Source organism: Palaemon carinicauda, chromosome 19, assembly GCF_036898095.1.
Source record: "Palaemon carinicauda isolate YSFRI2023 chromosome 19, ASM3689809v2, whole genome shotgun sequence".
NCBI classification, from domain to species: domain Eukaryota; kingdom Metazoa; phylum Arthropoda; class Malacostraca; order Decapoda; family Palaemonidae; genus Palaemon; species Palaemon carinicauda.
Genome location: NC_090743.1, coordinates 109,557,455 through 109,580,170, shown reverse-complemented (window position 1 = coordinate 109,580,170; position 22,716 = coordinate 109,557,455). Strand labels below are relative to the sequence as shown.

Genomic DNA, 22,716 nt, shown 5'->3' with positions numbered 1-22,716 from the left:
TTTTTTGTAATTTCAGGCGATTTGAATTCCAAATTTTACTTAACCTAGCCATTGTCTGATTTGCTTTTTTCAATCTTTCTCTAAACTCTAATTCTTAAGACTCATTTTTTCACTGTGATGCTTTCACAAGTCTGTTAGAAATAGTATAGGACAAATATTTCCTAAGTAATATATTTTCTGTAATGAAAATTAAGGTATGTTAATAATTTCTTATATTTATAATATACAGTATCCATTTTTAAATATAAAATACATTACATGTTTAAAGGCCACTCTTGAATGGCAGAAGCAAGGGACAGTGACATTGCTCTATCAAGCAGAACAATGCTGTAGAGACTAACCAGATATGCATAGGATCAGTGCCTAAGCCCCCGTCCACCCAAGCCAGGACCAAGGAGGGCCAGGCAGTGGGTGCTGATGACTCAGAAGATAGACCTATAGGCTCTCCTAAACCCCCCATCCTTAGCTCACAAGGATAGTAAGGTTGCAGCGACCAAAGGAACTAATGAGTTTGAGCGGGACTCGAACCGTAGTCTGGCAATCACCAGGCAAGGACATGACCAATATACCACTACACCTCTAAAAAAAAATGGATGAAAACTGTGATATCCTATAAAGTATTTGTGCTGATTTAATATTCATTAGGAAGATATTTTAAATAGATTAAGAAATTATATGCACGATACTTCTTATTTGTATGCGCGCATATTCTCAATAATGCACAGTAGCGGGACATTGAGATCAGCAGATCACAACCAAAAGTAAACAAATGAAAGTAAGTAATTCTTGATTGTTAAAATGCTCCCGAAATTGAAAAATATATTACAAAAATGTTTTAATAAGGCATGATATCCTCTGAACCAATGGAATGAAATAATTATATACAGTAAGAAAATATTGATGAAATATGACCAAGATTATTATGGTATCAGGACAGCATAATAAATCTACGGAAACATTACATTATAAGTTCAGCTTATCGCCAGATCGAGTTACGACCAGTCTCTTGGTCCCTATCCCATTTGTAAGTCAACGACTACCTGATAGCAGTGTTCAAAGATGCTTTTCAACATTCATGGGGACGGGCGAGACGCCTATGCTTTTCTGCCCATCTGGCTACTGAGTAGAGATCTCAACAGGGTAAGAGAAACGCCACATCTCTCATTAACCCTAATAGCCCCAATGTGGCCACGCCAATAGTGGTTTCCAGATATTCTACAACTACTGATGGAGTTTCCCAGGAACTCCCATACCTTCCACATCTGCTGAAGCAGCCTCACGTCAGGATTTTCCACAATGCAGTACATTTCCTGTGTCTTCTCGCGTGGAGGTTATCCAGCATCTCCTCTCTGATAGAGGTTTTTTCTCGGGAAGGTGCCTGACAGATGTTTGGATACCTTGAAAAATCCTTGGCGTCAGTCTAAAAGAGCTGTCTTCTGTTGTTGATGCTGTGGGAGAAGCATCCATCCACTGAAAGCCACTCTACCTCTGATAGCAGATTTCCCATTTTAGCTTTGTAAGGAGAAAATTGCTGTTTCTGCGGTGAAAAGCTATCGCTCACCTTTGAGCCAAATCTTTATACTTAACTGAGTAGATGTTTCTTCAGATGAGGAGATTTATCTACTCATACAAAGCTTTTAGTAGTCTTGTCTTCCAGTTGAAGTTAACCCGCCAACTTGGAATGTCGTCAATGTTCTAAATTCTTTGGAGAGGGCCCAATACGAATCTCTGAGGTGTATGTCAGATAGAGATCTTACCCTAAGTCAGTGTTCCTTCACTTTTGCCAGGCAAGTAAGTGAACTGCATGGTCTATCTTTTGACGTCACATATTCATGGGGGTGGAGGGAAGTCTCTCTAGGTTTTGGCCCTGAGTTTTTTGCAAAAATACAGAATCCTGCTTCATCGGATCCAAGGTTCTCTTCTTATCTAGTCTTCGTAAGGTAACTGACAATCCTGATCAGCTTCTACTGTGTTCTGTTAGGGTGTTAAGAAGCTATCTTACACACGCCAGGGTTACCAGACCTCGACTGCAGAACGTATTCATAAACACAGGGAGAACTAAGAAGATGATTACGAAGAACACCATCTCCTTATGGTTAAGGGTAGTTATTTCCTGGTCCTTGGAATCTTCAGCAGTGGATTCTTGCATCAATGCTCACAATATCAGAGGCATAGCAGCCTCCTTGTCCTTCTAAGAAAATCTTCTCTTTGTCACAGGCTCTTAGGGCATTACCAGGGAGAGTTGACTCGCAGAACATGACACCTTTACGCTAGGTCCTGTAGTAGCTACTCAGCCAATGGTTTAGTTTCCTTGGCTCCTTAATAGAATCAGCATCTACAGATCGAGGGCTGAGGTTACGTTTTAGTCTGGGATGAAAGTAAAAAGTAACTGGCCTTCGTTTATTTTCTATCTTCCCTTTTCTTGGGTTGAGTATTGTAACTCTCAACAGCTGGTCTCGATATGAGATAGGTAAGCTTACTTGTTTTCAGATGCAGGGTGTTTCAAACATCCTTGAGTCTGTTCCCCACATTTCTTACGATGTGAAATGTGATGAACCAAGCAAACTTTTTACTTCTTCATAAGCAATATAGTGTCCCTTCGAGTACAGCACAGCACAGCACAGCAAAGTTCAGCTCTAATCTTGCCTTATCCTACCTGCACAGGCCGTGATTACCATCAGCTTGATCTGGGTTCACAAGGTGTAGGAACTCGGGCATCACATCTAATGCTAAGCCCAAGATTTTTGGGTTAGTTTCCAGCCAGTTGGTACGGGAACTTCCTCCCTCCTTATGATGAGTCTCCATATAAGTAAAGAACGATGGTTTGTATTTATATGGGAACAAATGAAAAATTTAAAAGTTATTTTTATTTTTTCCAACTATACAAACGAGGTCTAGTCAAACTTTTCTGCCATCACCAACCCTAATATGTCCCTGATGCAATTCAATTGAGGTTAGAGTGAGCTGGAAATGTGGCCAACAGGGTAACTACCCTGCAGGTTGTTTACATCTGGATAAAAGTTTAACTACTATATGCAAGTCTTCACTGATATTCTACTCCATATAAATGAAGAACTCAGGTTTGTATTGTTAGGAAAAATACAAATTACTTTTAAAATTTGTCTTTTTAACTTGGAAATTGTAAGATACCTCTTGCCCTGTAGAGCTTCCTAGGACCAAAAGCCACATTAGAGTAAATTGAATGATCGTAACTTGTGATTAGTTTTTGTCCAAATGGATTGGATAATATTTGTGTTCTTATAAGTTATATAAACTATATAATATCTCTTTCCTTTGGAGTTGTAGCTTCGAAGCTTTTTTAGTTTTACTAGTTTCAATATTCCCCTCACCATGGTCTCAGTGAACTGATTTGTGATAATCAACTGACATATTAGCCATTTAGCATATAAACATAGGCTTAACTTCTACAATTTACATGTTCTTCACAATCTTGATAGTACTGTATAAGATGGATGTTTCTGTTGTATTTTTCTTATAATGAACCACTAGTTACTTTCACATTGTAATAAAACAAAAATTTGTCTTAAAGAATTTAGGAAAATTAATCATTCATATCTATAGACTGCTCTTTGGAAAGTTTGTTCCTACACAAAATACAAACCTAAAGTTCATTACATAGGAGGAGAAATCAGCGGAAGATTGCATATGGCTATAAAACTTTCAACAAGGTGTCAACGACCATTCCAGTTCTTATGCCAACAACCATTACCAGTTATAGTGGGGTAGTAACCCCCTCCTGCTCACATATCTTTTTCACTTTGATCTCAGTCATGGTTGAAGACAGATGTGTCCTTCCACATTCGCTGGTTATGGCAAAACGAAACTTTATTCTTGGATTTTGTTCCCTGTATGACACATCAGCATTTCAGGGATATTATGCTTGAGTTGGAGACTTTATTATATCATGACCCCTTTCACTCAAGGTTGGCGAAAGGGAAACACTTAGCTTTACCTTCTTGGAATTAGACTTCCCGGAAGTCTTAGGACTAGGAGAACCTCTAGGAAGGCGTCCGTATGCCGATCCGTGGGCAGACATGTGAGCAGCATTCTTCCTAGCAAGTGTTGTTGATTCAACATTTTGTCTCACATATTGGAAGCTAGTTGCTTCGCGATCCGATTGCCTGATTTGGTCAGTGAACAAATTGTTTTCAGCAGTTTGGGAGGTTCCCTTATCAAGCTACCTCTCAGCGCTTCAGTACAGTCAAGTGTAAGCTAGCCTTTCACCTGAGAGATATGCTTTGCCATAATCTCCTTCTGAGCTTGCTGAACCTTTGGGGGTTTTTTTTGGCAGACGCAGTCACTGCCGTGATCTGCTGTCCTAGCCTGGTGGTCTTTCTCTCCAAGCGGCTCAGAAGCAAAATCGTTTACTGATGCAACGGGACTCTAGTTCTTCAGAGCTCCTGGAGTTTTGCTTGTTGCAAGTAATGTCACAACATCTCGTAACACAGGCTCACAATGCGATTCAAGCTCACAGAAAGCCTGGGTTAGAGCAAAAGGTGGAAAGTTATGCTTTAAACCGAGACTGCTTAAAACAAGCAATCTCTAAATGCTTCGCAAGGCAGACTTTTGACGCTAACCTGGATTGCTCAGCTGTGACTAATCATGTTCTGTAGTGGTAGAGCACAAAAGCCAGGCTTAAACACCTGTGGCAGCTTGCTATCCTATGTGGGCTCTCGATTTTGTTGCATCTCACACACTCGGCATTCACTTAGGTAATTACAGAGCACTGGCTTTATCTTGAATGAATGCTCTTTGAGCCAGTGACTGTCATACTAGGCCCCTAACATGTGTAAGACAGTTAAGATTTTAGAAAAAGTGGTTCATTTCACTGCTGGAGCACTGACATCACTCTAAAACCTAAGAGCTCAGGGTATGTTTTTTTACCGAGAAACCTGTGTGCCTTCGATAGCTATTTGCATGTGTGTATGTGTATGCTATCCAGCATTCACATTTTAAGAGTGTGTTTATGGAAAAAATTCCTTCTAGAGCCTGAAAGAAGGTTATTGGAAGATTTGATGTTACCCTACTAATCTCTGTCCCATAAGATTACTGTACACTAAAAATCCTATGTTAGAGGAAACAATAAGAATTCAGGCATGCTTTTGTGAAGAAAAAGTAGAATGCAGCTCTTCCCTATTACAGTGTTAATGCATTTGCCTAGGATTCTCGTAACAGCAGGTTGATCCCACATGGTATCGTGTTTTTTTGTCTTCACTCACATTCAATTTTCTTGAAAAACTTTATGCATAGAGGCTTTTGTATGAGCTATTGTTGGTACATTTAATTTATATGCCTCAGGGAAGTAGTTGGTCAGTTGATTACTAACGAAGAAAAGAAAACAGGACTTTTGTTTAAACATTTAGTCTTTAAGACTGTTCAGTAGGAGTTTCAATGGACACTCCTACTGTTCCTTTCTCTTCCATTGGAAGAAATGGGGTTAGCTAGCATTACACTGAGGACAAAAAACTACAATAGTGGAGTGCTGTTGTGTTTTCTCCTTCAACAATACTCAACTGCAATCAGTTGGCTCTTTCTGCTTTTGCACTTGGTGAGAAAACATTGGAATGACAACCCAGTGCAAGTAGTTTATAAAACTTTTCCATGCAACTGACAATGGAAACGTTTCGGAATGTTTCCATTTTCGTTTGTTACTGCTGATCTATTTAGCATTTTGTCGGTGTACAGTAGCTCGTTTTTTTCTAGTTCGCTCTCTCAGTAGAGCCATACTGTACTAGATGTGCTACTACGGGTTCGCATTTACTAAAGAGAGCGACATGACATAAGTAAACGTTTGAAAATCGCAGCTCTTGGCTTGAGTAGTTGTCTTTAACTGATCACTATCGCATACTTATCAAGTACTCTTGATCGGTCATATACCATCACCTGTCTGCCCACAGGAGTAACGCTTCTAACTCCTTTTTCTTTGGCAAGTACAGGCCGAAGTACAGTAGAGAAGCAGGTTAGGTAAAAGGTAAAGGAAATCCTACACAATACATGCTCAGGTTTGTATTGCACAATTGTGGGGATTGCATTGACTTCCCATTGGCTCTAATAGGCTGGGTGTCGATTTAGTATTTGAGCTTAGGCATATTCTCAGCGTGGTCACTTTGGGTGCCCTTCCAGTCTTTGGCATGTCGTTTGACCAGGAGACCTTATTGCCTACCTTGTAAGCTGTCTATGCCAGAGACTGACTCAGAATCAAAGTAGGTTTGGCTAACACCTTTGGCAGCATCAGATCCTCTTCTATCCGAGGATCTGTGGGGTAGTCCTCTGAAGGCAATTGTGCTCATTGAGCTCATTTAAATCGAGGATATCCTCATCCCTTTAAGCTCACCTACCCTCACAAGCAGTATGCTCGTAAGTGCCTGTATGACATGTCAGAGATGCAATGAGTATCCAGCTCGCACAATTACCCATGCTGACTCCCCAGGTAAGCTCACCACCTAACACACCTAGTTGAGTTAAAATTGTGAAGCAACACATACTCACGCTCTCAGCCAAACTATCTGTGTCACCTTTAAGCTCTCTGTCTCTCAAGGTAAAGGGCGAGACACTGGTTAGTACACAGGTCAAGGGTCATTCACCAGTAGCAAGTCCCGATCACAATTGCTCTCCAGTTTGTGAGTTGAGATCCTGATCTATTTTCAGTGCGACTTGCTGCCAGAGCGGAGCTCTCTGGAGCACGCAGTTAATTATGCAATCCTCTTATTACCTAGGGATTCGCCATTGTATTCTTGCGAGACTCCTCCTCCAGCTCACGCAGTTTCCGCTACAAGCCCATCCGTGGCAGTGACTGCTGGGTCACCTGACTTCATTAGAGCGTCTAGTGCCCAACAGTCTCCTTTGCATACAGTCACTCATAGCAGTTAATACATTTTGGTCTAAGGGCAGGGATCCTCCTGGAATGCTCATTCAGATGGGATTGTAGCAAAGGAAAGACCTAGTTTGGTGGATCCTGGATTTCAACCTTCTCAGAAGGGTAGATCTCTCCCTCTCACGATTTGATGTTCTTCATAGATGTAGCAAAAGAAGAAGGGCTGCTCACTTGCTGCAGCCCATGGCCTCTGGACTGTGATCCTTGTCAGATCAGGAATGTCACATAAACCTCCTGGAGGTGAAAGCAACGTACCTTGCTCTTCAGCATTTTCAACGATGCAGTGTGATTTCCCTTTCAGCCTGGTTTATACAGTTCCTTGCAAAAAGAACATCTTGCCAGACAATCTGAGCAGGAAGTCTCAGGTAGTTGGTTCCGAGTGGTCTTTGGACCTTTGGATAGTGAACAAAGTGATAACTCTGTGGTTCGCTGACAATAGGCCTGTCCTCAACATCCCTCATCTGTAAGCTTCCGGTGTACTGCCTGCCAGTACTGGACACACAGGAAGCATTTCAGGTTACCTTCCAATTAACAATACTGTGGAATAACCGAGGTGTCTACTCATTCCCCCTGTTCTGCCTAATTAGGAAACTCCTCACCAGAGTAAGATCCACAACCAACCTATCCATGATGTGGATAGCCTTCTTATAGCAACATGCAGATGGTACCCTGAACTACTTCTACTGCTGACGAAGGTTCCGAAGGAGCTTCCTCCTCTCTACGACTGGCTGCACCAACCTCATGCTCAGATTTACCATCAAGCAGTGGGATCCCTATGAGTTTGTGCCTTGAGGGTATCCAGCATCTCCTCACTAAGAGAGGCTTTTTGAAACCAGTGACAAAACAGATGTTTGATTACCTCAGGATGTCCTTGGCGGCAAAGTAGACGATCTTTTGTGATTAGTGTCATAGGAGGAGGGTTTCTCCAGTCGGAACCATTATAGCCCTTTACTGAATTTACCTTATCTCCAAGTGGAAAACACGGCTCAATCTTGCCAGTAAAGGATATTGTTTGGTCTTAAGCCAAGCCTTTAGACTGAAATGGCTTGATATTTCCTTTCTGGGCTCGAACCTGTGCCGCCCAGTGAATAAGCTCCATTTAGCACTTATTCTTAGGTAATTTACTGCTAAATATACCAGAGAAAAAATGTAAAGGAGTGCTAGGTTAACTAGCTCGCTCACCTATTGGTGTCGGTATAAAATTGGGCGTATAATCCAGAGGTCCCGCACTATTTAGATTCATCCACAACAGAAACCCCAATAGAGGAGAGCCGTTCAACCTCACTCGGTACTACTAACACTGCATCCGCTCAGAACTCAACTCCTTTTAGCACGTCTTGTGTTGTAACCCGCTTTTTTGTTGTGCTCTCGTTTTTCCACTTATTTTCATTGGATTATGGCTTCTTCGTCGGTTTCCCAGGAGACACCTTCTAAGTAAGTACCAAGCTCGGTTTTGCTGTGTTTTGAGCAACCTAGATCGTTTAATATTTGAATTATAGGAGTTTATTCTCTTCGTTCATATCGATCTTGCTTGATTCCACTTACAGTTGGTACTCCTGTTTTGAGAGCTTTTAGTTTCACTCGCGGTGTTACTATATGTATTATTTTTATTATTTTTATTATTAAATTTTATTTGTTATTGTGGATATTCATTATTTAGCGTTTAGAACCCTCGTGGTTCACTTTTTGGGCCGATATCATTTACGTATCGTTATGGCTGCCGACCTTCGTTGCTAGGCGGCAATGTTATTTTTCAAGCCATCAGGTGTGTCTTTTGTGATTTAATTATTATGTTGCATGCCTTGCCCAAAAATTTTTATGTGTTTATTTTATATTATCAACGCTATCACTATTATAATGAATATTGTGCTATTACTCCGTTTGATCTGTCTGGTTGGGGATCGTCAGTTGGTAGCCCTGCTGCTCCGTATCACGTGATCCTCCCACATGCTCCCCCTCTCGCTAGGTGGGCGGCTAGGCTTCTCTCCCCCCCTCCCCTAGGGGACCGTTGCCTTCCCTCCTTTTAGAGGGGGTAGTTCAGTGTTTATGGACTTTGTCCTCCGGGTGTCCCGGCGGGTTCGTCTCTGTCTAGTCTGGTTGGCCACCGGTCAACAGAGTTGGATCCCGGTGCACCCTATTTTATATTCACTTATCACACTGGTTTATGTTATATGAAACCCTCTGGGTTCGGTTGGCGGTTCTTATCTACAGTTCCGTCCCCCTTTTAATTTATAACAGTTCCTATGATTATATATAATGATTATATGACAGATCACTATCCCGGAGTTCCTATACGAATTGGTTTTGGATACTTTTATTTCCTGGCCCGGGGCTTAGCCTCGCCCCGGGAAATCAGACACCATGTGTCTTAATTTATTGTTGTTGCATCCTTTTTTATGCTCCCGGCTCGACCGGAATGGATGGCTATACTTTAGTCTTAAGCTAGACTTATGTTTAGGCCCGGGTCCTCCGGACCCGCCCCTACTTAAGAATATTACAGTTAAGCTCTAATCTTGTGTTAGGCTTATGTTAGGCCCGGGTCCTCCGGACCCGCCCCTACTTAAGAGAATTACAGTTTCTCATATACTATTCTTTTTATAGATGGTGCATTGTCAGACGACGGCCTGTGCAGCTGTTCTACATCAGCCCTGCGGCCATACCGTCTGTCGGTCTCACGCCCTCTGCGGAGTGCAGCTGGAGGATGTCGTGGTATGGCACCCGGATAACTGTGTGGTCTGTTTTGACCTCGTTACCACCCTTGGATCTGACTCGGTGAGTCCCGTTGGCTATGTTGCCTTCTTATTTATCTTACCTTTTTTGGCATACATACACTATTTAGTAAGATATCTATGGTCTTGAAGGACCACTGGGAGTCTTCCCTTTTTAATTCCCACTATTATTTCAGGCATCCCCGGAGCAAAAGTCTGCGGCTCGGGCCACACTGAAAGTGTGGGTTGGTGGTTTTGCCCGGAACGTGAAGTCCAAGCGGTCGTACGTCCTCTCCGAGGACTACTGTTCCTTGATTTACCCCAACGCCAAGTCTTCAGCCGCTGTGGCTAGGCATGTTGCAGCTCCCATCATTGCCCACATTGATGCCACCATAGCGGGGTTCATTGATCCAGAGCAGGATCCGTCGGACGCCCCCGGAGATCTAGAAGACAATGTTGCCTCCATGAACCTTGACGTGGAACCCATGTTATTGGATGATCCAGATACAGGTAGGGTGGTAAGTGAGGCAGGTGTTTCTGGCGCTGAGATTCCTATCCTCAGCCCCTCTCTTTCTTCTTCATCTGATCGCTCTTCCTTTCATGGTTTTTCTGGGGACCCTGATTCGTCCCAACGATCACACTCGGTTCCCCCCAAGAATAAGTCTAGAACCTTACCTAAAGCTCGTAAGCCTCATAAGGCTTCTCATGGTTCTAAGCAGAATACAAACCTGTCATCTAAGGCTTCTGGCTCCTCCTCTAAGTCTCGCGACCCGGGAGTTCATTCCGCCACTCCTGCTGCTAGCCCGGGCCTTTCCGAATCAGCCATGCTTCGCATCGTGTCGGAGATGCAGGCTAAGTTGGTATCAGAGATGCAGTCTAAGATGGACACGATGTTCTCTAACATCGGTCAGAGACTTGGGGCATTAGAGCAAGGTGCTCCGGAGCGAGTCCAAAGCTCTCTCATCCCGGATGCCTCTAAGCTCCCGCCGTTTGCCAAGAATAACCCTTGGCGTATGGCTCTTCATTCCCCGTTCTCAGACGGAATGTTAACTTTGGAGGGTCTTGGCACTCGTCCCCTAGAGGACTTTGAATTCTTTCCTCCTGGTCTGGCATTTCCATTTCATGGTTATGCCAGGCTTACCGAGGAAGCTTTGGTTCGGTTAGACAAGGTCCCCAAAGAGACAGTCATCTTCCCTAAAGAGCAAGCCCAATCTGTGTGGGCCAGATTCCTGAATGACATCGGCTGCACCAACACCATGTTGACGCCTTATAAGAGCTCCTTCACAATGTTCTTAATGGACAAAAACACCGTGACTCCATGTGTCAATAAGGTAGCAGAGCTTGCCTTCCAATATGCTCTGGAGGAGAAGCCCTTGCCTCCCACCCGAGAGGTGGATCCAATCTCCCTCCTTCTTCCTTCAGGCATTGAGTGTTGGGACAACGTCCATACCACCTTTACCTCTGGCAAGCTAGCAGCAGACTGTGCTTCAGTAATGTTTAGTGAGCGGCTTCCCCGTCTCCCGGAATCCCTCATTAAACAGGAGTATGATTCCCGCCTACGCGTTGGCCGTACTCTGAACTTGGCCACTTCCACGGAGTCGATAGCCTTGACTTACGATACTGAGAGTATTTTTAAGTCTCTCAACAAGGCTACGTTGCAGTCATTATACTATGACCTGTATGACTTCGCTACTGCTAAACGCAGGTGTCGCAAACATGTCCTGGCAGAGGCGACTATTAGGCATGAACCTAATAAGCTTATCCGGTCCTCCTGTTGGGGTCCAAATCTCTTCCCTGAGGTTCTTGTAGAGGAAGTCTTGGCGGAGGCCACTAGAGTCAACCAGAGCCTTAAAGCCCGTTGGGGTTTGACTCCTAAACGTAAATATGACCCTGCAAATTACCAAGCCCGGGGTAGGAAGAAGCTCCGTCCATATACCTCCACCCAGTTCAGGCAACAGCAGAGTGGTTCGTCCAATTTCCGGCTGCCTCTTCCCCCATCTCCTGTTGCCCCTGCACAGCCTTCCACCTCTCAGGCTCCTTCGGACGACTATGTCACCGTTCTGCTCCCTAAGAGCCAGCTTTCCGGTGCCTCCGCCACTTCTCCTGCCTTTAACCAGTCTTATGAGGCTCATAGCTCTTCCCAGAGTTATGGTAGAGGTAGAGGCTACCACCGTGGTTCTAACCAGAACAAAGGCAGGGGAAGAGCCTTTCGCAGGGGAAAGAACTTCCGAGGCGGACGTGGAGGCAACTCCTCAAACCAATACTGAGGTGCAGCAGGTAGGGGGGAGGCTCTATGCCTTCCGCAACAAATGGAGGTTCAGTCCCTGGGCTTTCAGTATCATCTCCAAGGGACTGGGGTGGAGTTGGATTCAAGGACCTCCTCCTCCGAACAAATTTCATCAACATTCCACTCCGGACCTGGTCGAATTTGTCCAGGATCTTTTACAAAAGAACGCCATACAAGAAACGAAACACCTGAAGTTTCAAGGTCGGCTGTTCAGTGTCCCGAAGAAGGATTCAGACAAGAGAAGAGTGATTCTAGACCTATCCCTTCTCAACTTGTCCATTCAATGCGACAAGTTTCGAATGCTTACCGTCTCGCAGGTGCGGACCTTACTTCCCCGTGGGGCCGTCACCACCTCTATCGATCTTACAGACGCCTATTATCACGTCCCGATAGCGAGACACTTCCGTCCGTATCTAGGCTTTCGCTTAGGGGACAAAAGTTACTCCTTCAAGGTGATGCCTTTCGGGCTCAACATCGCCCCAAGGATCTTCACAAAGTTAGCAGAAGTCGCTGTTCAGGAACTCAGAAATCAAGGGATTCAAGTAGTAGCCTATCTGGACGACTGGCTCATTTGGTCAGACACCTCCCAAAATTGCCTAAAAGCCACTCACAAAGTCATCCATTATCTTCAATCTCTAGGCTTCCAGATCAACTTCAAGAAGTCCCGTCTTCTTCCAAAATCGAAGTTCCAATGGCTCGGCCTGCAATGGGATCTTATATCTCATACTCTGTGTCTTCCCAAACCCAAGAGGTTAGAGATTGCAAGGAACACCAAACGCTTTCTCAAAGACAAAGTAAGTTCCAGACGACTCCAAGAGAGGATTCTGGGGTCCCTTCAGTTTGCCTCAGTGACGGATCTTCTTCTGAAGGCAAAATTGAAAGATATCAATCGTGTCTGGCGTTCGAGGGCGAACTGGAAGCTCCGGGACAGGAAAGTCCGCCTTCCTCCCATTCTACGGGAAAGACTTCTTCCTTGGACAAGAGCAAACAGTCTGTCAAAGTCAGTTCCCCTTCGATTTCCGCCTCCGAAGTTAATCATTCACACGGACGCATCCTTATCAGGTTGGGGCGGCTATTCTCAGCTCAGGAAAGTTCAAGGTCTTTGGTTCCCCTTGTTCCGCCAATTTCACATCAATGTGCTGGAGGCCATGGCAGTTCTTCTAACCCTGAAACGTCTCGCTCTTCCCAAGAGACAACACCTTCGTCTGGTCCTCGACAGCGAAGTGGTGGTCCGCTGCCTCAACAGAGGCGGGTCAAAGTCAGGGCCTCTGAACCATGTTCTAGTAGCCATATTCTCCCTAGCAGCCTTGAACCGTTGGCATCTTTCAGCTGTCCACCTGGCGGGAGTCCGGAATGTAGTGGCAGACGCCCTGTCCCGGACCTCCCCTCTAGAATCGGAATGGTCACTCGATCTAAAGTCATTTCGGTGGATTCTCTCTCAGGTTCCCGGTCTCCAAGTGGACCTCTTCGCCACGGAGTCCAACCACAAATTGAGAGTATATGTGGCTCCCAATCTAGACCCTCAGGCTTACGCCACAGACGCCATGTCTCAGAATTGGGACATCTGGGAAAAGATTTATCTCTTTCCCCCGGTGAATCTTTTGCTGAAAGTTCTAGACAAGCTGAGATCCTTCAAGGGACAAGTAGCCTTGGTCGCACCCAACTGGCCCAAGAGCAACTGGTATCCTCTCCTGCGAGAGTTGAGACTATACCCTCACCCGATACCCAATCCGGTTCTGTCTCAGATAGTACAAACACGCGTTGTGTACGCTTTCTCAAACATTCAGAGCGCCCTAACTTTATGGACTTTATGAAGTTTGCGGCCATGCATGGTGCCAATATTGATCCTCAAAACACCCTGTTCCTAGAATCGGATAAACGGGATTCCACCATCCGCCAGTATGACTCTGCAGTTAAAAAGTTGGCAAAATTTTTGATAGACTCAGTCGTGAACTGTATGAACTTGAACCTTACAGTCACTTTCTTTAGATCTTTATTAGAATCAGGTCTGGCAGCCAATACTATCACCACTATTAAATCTGCTTTGAAAAAGATCTTCCTAGTGGGTTTTAACATAGACTTAACCGACTCTTTGTTAGCTTCAATTCCGAAAGCCTGTGCCAGACTGAAACCGGTTACTCGTCCTACCCCGGTGACCTGGTTCCTTAATGATGTACTCAAATTGGCTTCTGATACCCTTAACAGTTCTTGCGATTACATTCCCCTTCTCAGGAAAACACTTTTCCTGGTGAGCTTGGCTTCCGGGGCAAGAATTTCTGAACTGGCAGCCTTGTCGAGAGACCCGGGTCATATTGAGTTCCTGCCTTGGGGAGAGGTCCTTCTTTCACCTAACAAATTCTTTTTGGCTAAGAACGAAGACCCTCAGAACAGATGGTCCTCCTGGAAAATTGTTCCCCTCACGCAAGACCCGTCTCTGTGCCCTGTTACTACTCTTAGGTCTTATTTATCCCGGACCTCCTCTAACTCCTCGGGGCCTCTATTCGTTAGAGAACAAGGCGGTACCATTACTATTAAAGGGATCAGGCAACAAATTTTGTATTTTATTAAACAAGCTAGCCCTGACTCTTTTCCTCTTGCACATGATATCAGAGCGGTTGCTACTTCGGTGAACTTTTTTCACCACATGAATTTTACGGACCTTTCCAGGTATACAGGGTGGAAATCACCGTCAGTGTTCAAGAAACACTACCTTAAACATTTGGAAGCCCTAAAATTTTCTACAGTAGCTGCAGGGAGCGTAGTTACTCCCAGGTAACTCACAGGTTAATGCCTTGTCTCTTTATCTCTCCCTCTTACCTTCCTCATTTATACCCTATTGTATTCGTTGGTCTCGCACCTGAATACTGTTATTATATTTGTAAATTTTTAAAACTCCTGAGTATCTGTATATATTATCACTCACGGCATTATTATACCTACCTTATTTGTCAATTGTCTACCAAGTGGATATATGTTCATATTTAAGATACCCTTATAATTGTTTTTTGGTACTCATCTCTGATTAAAGCATCCTGTATTTCCCTTACGCTTATGTTTTTTCCTTTATTTTGCAAGTTTGGTGACATTTCTCTTGTATAGATTCACTGGGCGGCACAGGTTCGAGCCCAGAAAAGGGATTTTGACGTAGGAAAAATCTATTTCTGGGCGAGGGACCTGTGCCGCCCAGTGAACCCTCCCAGCTCCTCTCCCTTGGAGTCCCCAAACTTTGGGTGCTAAGGAGTTGGGTTCTGAGCGGATGCAGTGTTAGTAGTACCGAGTGAGGTTGAACGGCTCTCCTCTATTGGGGTTTCTGTCGTGGATGAATCTAAATAGTGCGGGACCTCTGGATTATACGCCCAATTTTATACCGACACCAATAGGTGAGCGAGCTAGTTAACCTAGCACTCCTTTACATTTTTTTCTCTGGTATATTTAGCAGTAAATTACCTAAGAATAAGTGCTAAATGGAGCTTATTCACTGGGCGGCACAGGTCCCTCGCCCAGAAATAGATTTTTCCTACGTCAAAATCCCTTTTTTGGTAGAGCTGTACATGCTCATACGGAGTTGTGAACTGGCTTCCCTTCAGTCGGAATTGACACCACCTTCGTGGAACATTGTCAAAAGTCTTCATTCCCTGAAAAGAGTCTCGCCTACAACGCCGACTATTTAAGGGTGAGGGAGCAAGTTACTTTTGGCATTGTCCCCGAGTTTGTTGCTAGACTCAATATCAGTCAGTTTCCAGCATGGGTTCAATTCCTTTCAGACTTCGAGTCTTCGTAAGGTAGCCATGATCCTGATCAGCTGTTTTCTTGTCTTGTGAGAGTGCTGAGGCACTTTTTGAATGAACTCAAGGAACTCGCCCACAGATCAAGCAACTGGTATGGTCAAGAAGAGGGTGGATCAGGCCAGTCATTGACCGTGCCAGTAATCCTTCCCATCTTTGACAGCGAGGTGTTTGAGCCAGACTTCATGAAGTCAGGGGTATAAGTCCATCCCTGTTGTTCAAAAAGAACTTGGCTGTGATGCAGGTACTACAAGTGTGTATATGGCAGAGACAATCTACCTTCACTGCCCACTACCTGCAAGACATAACACATAAGTCCCAAAATTCGGTAGGCTACTTGATGGCTGTATAGTAAGCGGTATAGCTACCCTTTCTCCTCACAGGACTATCAGCAGTCATTCCAGGTCAGAGGTTACGGTGTTAGTCTGGGATGAATGAAAAATAATGGCTTTTTCTTTTCCTCATCTTTCCCTCTCTTGGGGCACAGCATCCAAAGACCCTGTCAGCTCGAGTTTGACTGCCCCATGTTACTTGTACTTAGAATATATGTTTATATATTCCGTTACATTCCAAATCTCCTTAAGAGGATGAGTAGTATGTCTGGTCCTCTATGTGTATATTCCCAAACCTGTTGATTATATATAGCCTATGACAATCACAGTTAATTTCATACTCACTGTTGCACAGGCTGTCAACCTGCTGTTATTGACAGGCTATTGGTGTATGAGGTATCAGAATGCTCATCCCTCGCATTATCATGTTCGGATGCAGTGACCCTTGGTCAAAAATTTCAGACATTTGAAGGGACTTCCTCCCACTGAAGATGGAGTCTCCTATATAAAGAACGTAAGGTGTATTTTGTGTAGGAACAAATGACAAATTTAGAAGTAATTTATATTTTTCCTAAAAATATGAACATGTAGTTCTTTACACATACTTTACCCACCATCACTTACCCTCAGGAAAAGTCCTAACTTCGATCAAAGTGAGGAAGGTACGAGTTTAAAGGTTGAAAGGTCACTCATGAAAGGCAGAGGCAAGGGACAGTGACATTGCCCTATCGAGGAGGACAATGCCCTAGAGACTGACCATATATACATATGATCAGCACCCAAGCCCCCTCTCCACCCACGCTAGGACCAAGGAGGGCCAGGCAATGGCTGCTGATGACTCAACTGATAGACCAATATGCTCCCCCAAACCCCCCATCCTTAGCTCACTAGGATGGTGAGGTTGCAGCAACCAAAGGAACTAATGAGTTTGAGGAGGACTTGAACCCCAGTCTGGCGATCAATAATCAGGGACGTTACCATATCGATGGCGAAAGGGTTGGAGATTGGCAGTGCTTCTCTCTTCTATCACTGATAACAACCAAAACAGTTGTTGACTCTTTAAATGTTTTATAGCTGTATGCCAGCTTGTGCTGATTTCTTCTATGTAAGGAACAGCAGGTTTTTATTGTTATGAAAAATACAAATTATACTTATCACCAAAATATCTGTAAACTATAATGTTCTGGATGTTAATGAATAGCTGACATTAAACCAATTTTTTTTTTTCAGGACACCACGACTTTGCTTTGTAAGTGCAATTATGCATTTAGACTTTTTTGTTTTTGGGATGGTGTACTTTGGCTTGGCTTTGAGTGGCAGTAATTTCAAATCAGATGCTTTTGTATACATGGTTTTAATGGGACTGATGGAAGTGCCAGGATGCACATTCATGGGAGGACTCATATCTCGCTTTGGACGGAGAATACCCATATGCTTGAGTCTTTTGCTCACTGGATTAGTGCTTCTTGTTCTTCCTTTTCTGCCTTCTGGTAGGTCATTATTTTTTCATCCTATTTTTAGTCATATCCAAACCATTTATTCAAACATACAAAAGCTAGAGAGCTTAAGTTAACCTTTTCTATAGCCATTGCTTTGCTCATGAGTGACCATACAAATAATAGCGCTTTACATTTTGATCATTCTATTCAACTATGATGGTAATTATTTTGATGGATGATATGACTCATTTAAAGGAGGTTACATTGATTATATAGTCATGGCGCTAGGGGTTAGTTCGTGTCCATCTCAGGTGTACAAAGTAACCTATGTTTTTATTGCTGTACATAGCAAGCTTGGATGAGGATTAAAACTGGTAGACGAGAATGACCATGAATGGGAGGTAAATCAGTTTTTGTTTGCAGATGATACTGTACTGGTTGCAGACACAGAAGAGAAGCTTGGCGTATTAGTGACAGAATTTGGAAGAGTGTGTGAGAGAAGGAAGTTGAGAGTTAATGTGGGTAAGAGTAAGGTTATGAGATGTACAAGAAGGAAAGGTGGTGCAAGGTTGAATGTCATGTTGAATGGAGAGTTACTTGAGGAGGTGGATCAGTTTAAGTACTTGGGGTCTGTTGTTGCAGCAAATGGTGAAGTGGAAGCAGATGTACGTCAGAGAGTGAATGAAGGTTGCAAAGTGTTGGGGGCAGTTAAGGGGTAGTAAAAAATAGAGGGTTGGCCATGAATGTAAAGAGAGTTCTATATGAGAAAGTGATTGTACCAACTGTGATGTATGGATCAGAGTTGTAGGGAATGAAAGTGATGGAGAGACAGAAATTGAATGTGTTTGAGATGAAGTGTCTAAGGAGTATGGCTGGTGTATCTCGAGTAGATAGGGTTAGGAACGAAGTGGTAAGGGTGAGAACGGGTGTAAGAAATGAGTTAGCAGCTAGAGTGGATATGAATGTGTTGAGGTGGTTTGGCCATGTTGAGAGAATGGAAAATGGCTGTCTGCTAAAGAAGGTGATGAATGCAAGAGTTGATGGGAGAAGTACGAGAGGAAGGCCAAGGTTTGGGTGGATGGATGGAGTGAAGGAAGCTCTGGGTGATAGGATAGATGTGAGCGAGGCAAGAGAGCATGCTAGAAATAGGAATGAATGGCGAGCGATTGTGACGCAGTTCTGGTAGGCCCTGCTGCTTCCTCCGATGCCTGAGATGACCGCGGAGGTAGCAGCAGTAGGGGATTCAGCATTATGAAGCTTCATCTGTGGTGGATAATGTGGGAGGGTGGGCTGTGACACCCTAGCAGTACCAGATGAACTCGGTTGAGTCCCTTGTTACGCTGGGAGGAACGTAGAGAGTAGAGGTCCCCTTTTTGTTTTTGTTTCTTTGTTGATGTCGGCTACCCCCCAAAAATGGGGGAAGGACCTTTGGTATATGTATGTATGTACATAGCAAGTACTTCTGAAAAGGCTCAGGTGTTGGGCAGAGGGATTTGCCTTTTCATTGATAACGCTTTTATTTTCTTCTTTATTCTAGCTCTTTTGTTTTCTCTTCCTTTTTTTCCACATTTGGTATATATATTTTATTTTATTCTGTTCCTTCTTCCTTAAATAAATTTTTTTTCAATTATCTTCTTTTCCTATTCATATGGTTGCTGCAGTTCTTTAATTTTCTTCTCTCTTTGCAACGGTCTTGACAGTAAAGAAAGAAATGGGTGAGGTCTTCTGTCTCTGCTGCATATAGCTTACACTTTATGTTTCTTCCTTCGTGTCTTTCCCAATCCTTTAATCTTAAACTGTTGGCGCTAGCTCTGTACATGATAACTGAATCTGTTTTGTTATCATAAAATATTTCTTATCCTACTTGACCTTTTTCTTGTACTTGTATTTTAAACTACTTTTTTATTTTATCTCTATTCTTGGCCTTAGCTCTTCCCTTCCCATAATCTTGAAGATTATATCATTCATATCTATATCTTTCATCCATTTCCTAGTCTCTAATCCTTTAATTTCTTCCAAAGTTTTGTCAACATATTATTTCTTCCCTCTTCTATCCCTTTCACAAACCTTAGCCTTCCCTTTAAGATTTTAATAAAATTTCAAGTACTATAGATTGGAAAGGCATACTGACATTACAGCATTACAAGATGCCAGAAATATGCATTCCCTGTAAACCTTTGAGCGTCTCTTAATAGTGCTTTAAATAATTAATTAGTATTTGAAAGGTAACCAGAGCGAATAGGGTTATGGAAATATTTAATTCCAAGACTTTTCTAGTAAATTTAGAAATATTTTAATTGTAGGATCCAAATTTTCCAGAAATCCAGTGGTTGGTGGTAACTTTTGCCATGGTTGGAAAGATGACTATCACTATGGCCTTCCAAGCTGGAAATCTCTTTGGCTCTGAGCTCTTCCCAACTGAAGTAAGAACAAGAGGACTCAGCACATCATTCATGCTGTCACGTGTTGGCTCCTCCATCTCACCTTTCATCACTGAGTATTTGGTGAGTATATCTCTTCAACAAATTCAGAAAACAATAGCCTAATTATATATTAGCTGGTGCTACGATGGGACAGTCTCTGTTTTAGTCCTCTCTTATAATTTCCAAATGGGGTTCTTCCCAATGGTTCGTTGCATCTTCTACAATATCCTCCTCTAGTCTCTTCCAACCTTTCACTATTTAATGGTTGTTTGATGCAATAATTGATTACATTGGATATATGAATTTGGTGAATATATTATTGCACTGGAGCCTGAGAGTTCATTGAGCACCTAGGTGTGACTTGGGAAATCCCTGCAGTTGCTCCATGAAGCAAAAGATGGAAAAAGATATCGGACGAGAAGGTGGAAGGAAATGAATGGAGAGGTAAAGTAGGAGGCTAAAAGAGAATCCAGAAAGAAGACAAAGGAACACTGTAAAGACCTTTAAGTAATGCCTACGGTGCACTACATGAGGTGCATTGACAATGCTAAAAGTAATTTAGATTACCCCTATAAATTTGTAAATATCACTTATAGTCAATTTCTTTTATCGAGGCAGATGTGCACCGACTCGCAGCAGTGCTCTTTTAGCTCGGAAAAGTTTCCTGATCGCTGATTGGTTAGAATTATCTTGTCCAACCAATCAGCGATCAGGAAACATTTCCGAGCTAAAAGGGCACCGCTGCGAGTCGGTGCAAATCTGCCTCGCTAAAAGAAATTGACTATAGTGCGTGATTTAAGTACACAAATCCTTTTTTTTTTTATTTCTTAATTCCCTTTATTTAATCTACTTAGGAGACAAAGAATGTACCATATCTATTATACAATGGAAATCATAAGGCCTGCAATTTCAGTCATGATTATTAGAAATATGATAATGGTATAGGAGTTTTTTAATGTGATACAATTCCAGGGTGTAGCTTATCCATGGGCACCATCCGTTATATTTGGGGCATCAGCCATTGTTGCTGGAATTGCAACACTGACAGTGTGGGAAACAATTGATATGGCCTTGCCAGATACTGTTGCACAAATGGAAAGTAAAGATTTTAAAGTACCAAAAAGGTGAGTCTTTTGTGAACTATTGATATATTACATGTAAGCTGTAGTAAATATTAGAATAAGTAAATAGTATATTGCTAAAAGTAGAATATTAGCAAGCAAATTAACAATTATGTAAATTACTTTATTAACACTTGAAATTTATAAAGGAAATATATATATGAGAGAGAGAGAGAGAGAGAGAGAGAGAGAGAGAGAGAGAGAGAGAGAGAGAGAGAGAGAGAGAGAGAGAGAGAGAGAGCAAATTTGGCAAAAATGTGAAAAAAATTAAGACTAGGACATAGAGCAAGTCAGTGGATTAAGGCCTTATTAGCTTCAGTTTAGTCCCTTAATTCACTAGTTTTAATAGCAGTTAAAAAAAGAGAGCTAAAAAATCGAAAAGTGCATGAATAAACAAATTGAAGATCAATATGTTGCGTATAATGGGCCTCCCATCATTTCTGCTGTGTAGGCCAGCAGCAATATCTGCGGAGTGGAGATAAATGATAGCAAGCCACCACTCGTGATCATTATTGTGCTTTTCTATACAGTATATGAAAAGGATAACTTTGGTTAATATTGATGATCAAATAACACACCCACTAGATGTAAAATTGGAAGTTCAAAATTTTGCAGTATGAGGGTATGTGTACACTGAAATGTAATGTTCATTGGAGCCATTAATTGAATAATTTGGCTAATAATTATGTCTTTATTTACAGATTGACATTTAAAGTAGGTCCTAGGGAGAAACTTGGTATTACTGAGGCAGTCTCCAAAGAAGAATCGTTACCATTAAAATCGAAAACTGAACATTTATAGCACTGAACTGGTGAAGATAAGAGTTGTTACAAATGGTGTCTGAAAATTTAAGATTTGTGTTATTATAATGACTCCAAGGAAATTCAGACACTACTGTATATTGTAAAGCTGTTTTTTTCTTACAAAAATTAAGTGTATATTTTTTCTCAAATCATGGCATCCATTAAAAACAATCATAACTAAACAATAATTTATTTTCGTTTACATATTTCAATGGTTCAATACCAAGAATCTTCATTCCTGCAGCCAGATTATACCTAGCTGTAACAGATAATGTCAATCTTGCCTTTACTATATCCTGGAGCTGCTTCATGGCAACATCGATACTTCCACTGAAAAATAAAATATTATAATTAAATGTCCTTTTCATTTTAAAGAATCTTCCCAAATCTCATTGTTCTTCCTCCTCTGGAAGGAAAAATTAAGATTGACCCTATTGTAAAAAAAAAAATCAAAACTTTCCTTTTCAGATATGATACTCTTGTTTTTCCTAATGCTCCCCTAGCTATAGGTCCTGCTATTGCCTCTTTGTGGTAGTGAGCTGAGCAAATGCAATGCTGCATTAGTTTTAGCTAGCCAGTCTCCCCTTGTCATATACAGGAATATCCTACAATACATCATTCAGCTCTTTCCTTTTTTCGTTTTTGTTTCCTGTTGGGAACAGGATAGAAAGGTATGTCTTCCAAATCTGTTGAAGCTTGGGTTAGCTCAGAGTGCAAGGTTAGGAAAATACAAGAAGCTTTTTCACCCACTCAAGAAATACACTGTTGTGTAGAGTATTTTACATCTTTACAAAAGGAGATGCAATCTTATAATTAAGCTGTCTAGTAATACCAATAAGGATGCTAAACATCAGAAGAGGGTAGATAGTGTATTTACTAGTACATGATAATCTAGTGATTCTTTGGCAGTGGCCAGTGCTGTG

General features: G+C 42.4%; 1 protein-coding gene across 7 annotated transcripts in view; it reads left to right on the top strand.

Moving 5' to 3' along the window:
• LOC137658722 (organic cation transporter protein-like) overlaps nt 1–22,149 on the top strand; it is a 178,880-nt gene extending 156,731 nt beyond the window's left edge. For all 7 annotated transcript variants that reach the window (XM_068393725.1, XM_068393721.1, XM_068393724.1 and 4 more), the window contains 4 exons: nt 17,238–17,497; nt 19,766–19,950; nt 20,842–20,993; nt 21,692–22,149. In XM_068393725.1, coding sequence (XP_068249826.1) covers nt 17,238–17,497; nt 19,766–19,950; nt 20,842–20,993; nt 21,692–21,791 — 697 coding nt within the window. In that variant the 3' untranslated portion in view covers nt 21,792–22,149. The remainder of the gene's footprint in view (nt 1–17,237; nt 17,498–19,765; nt 19,951–20,841; nt 20,994–21,691) is intronic.
• The last annotated feature ends 567 nt before the right edge of the window (nt 22,150–22,716 follow it).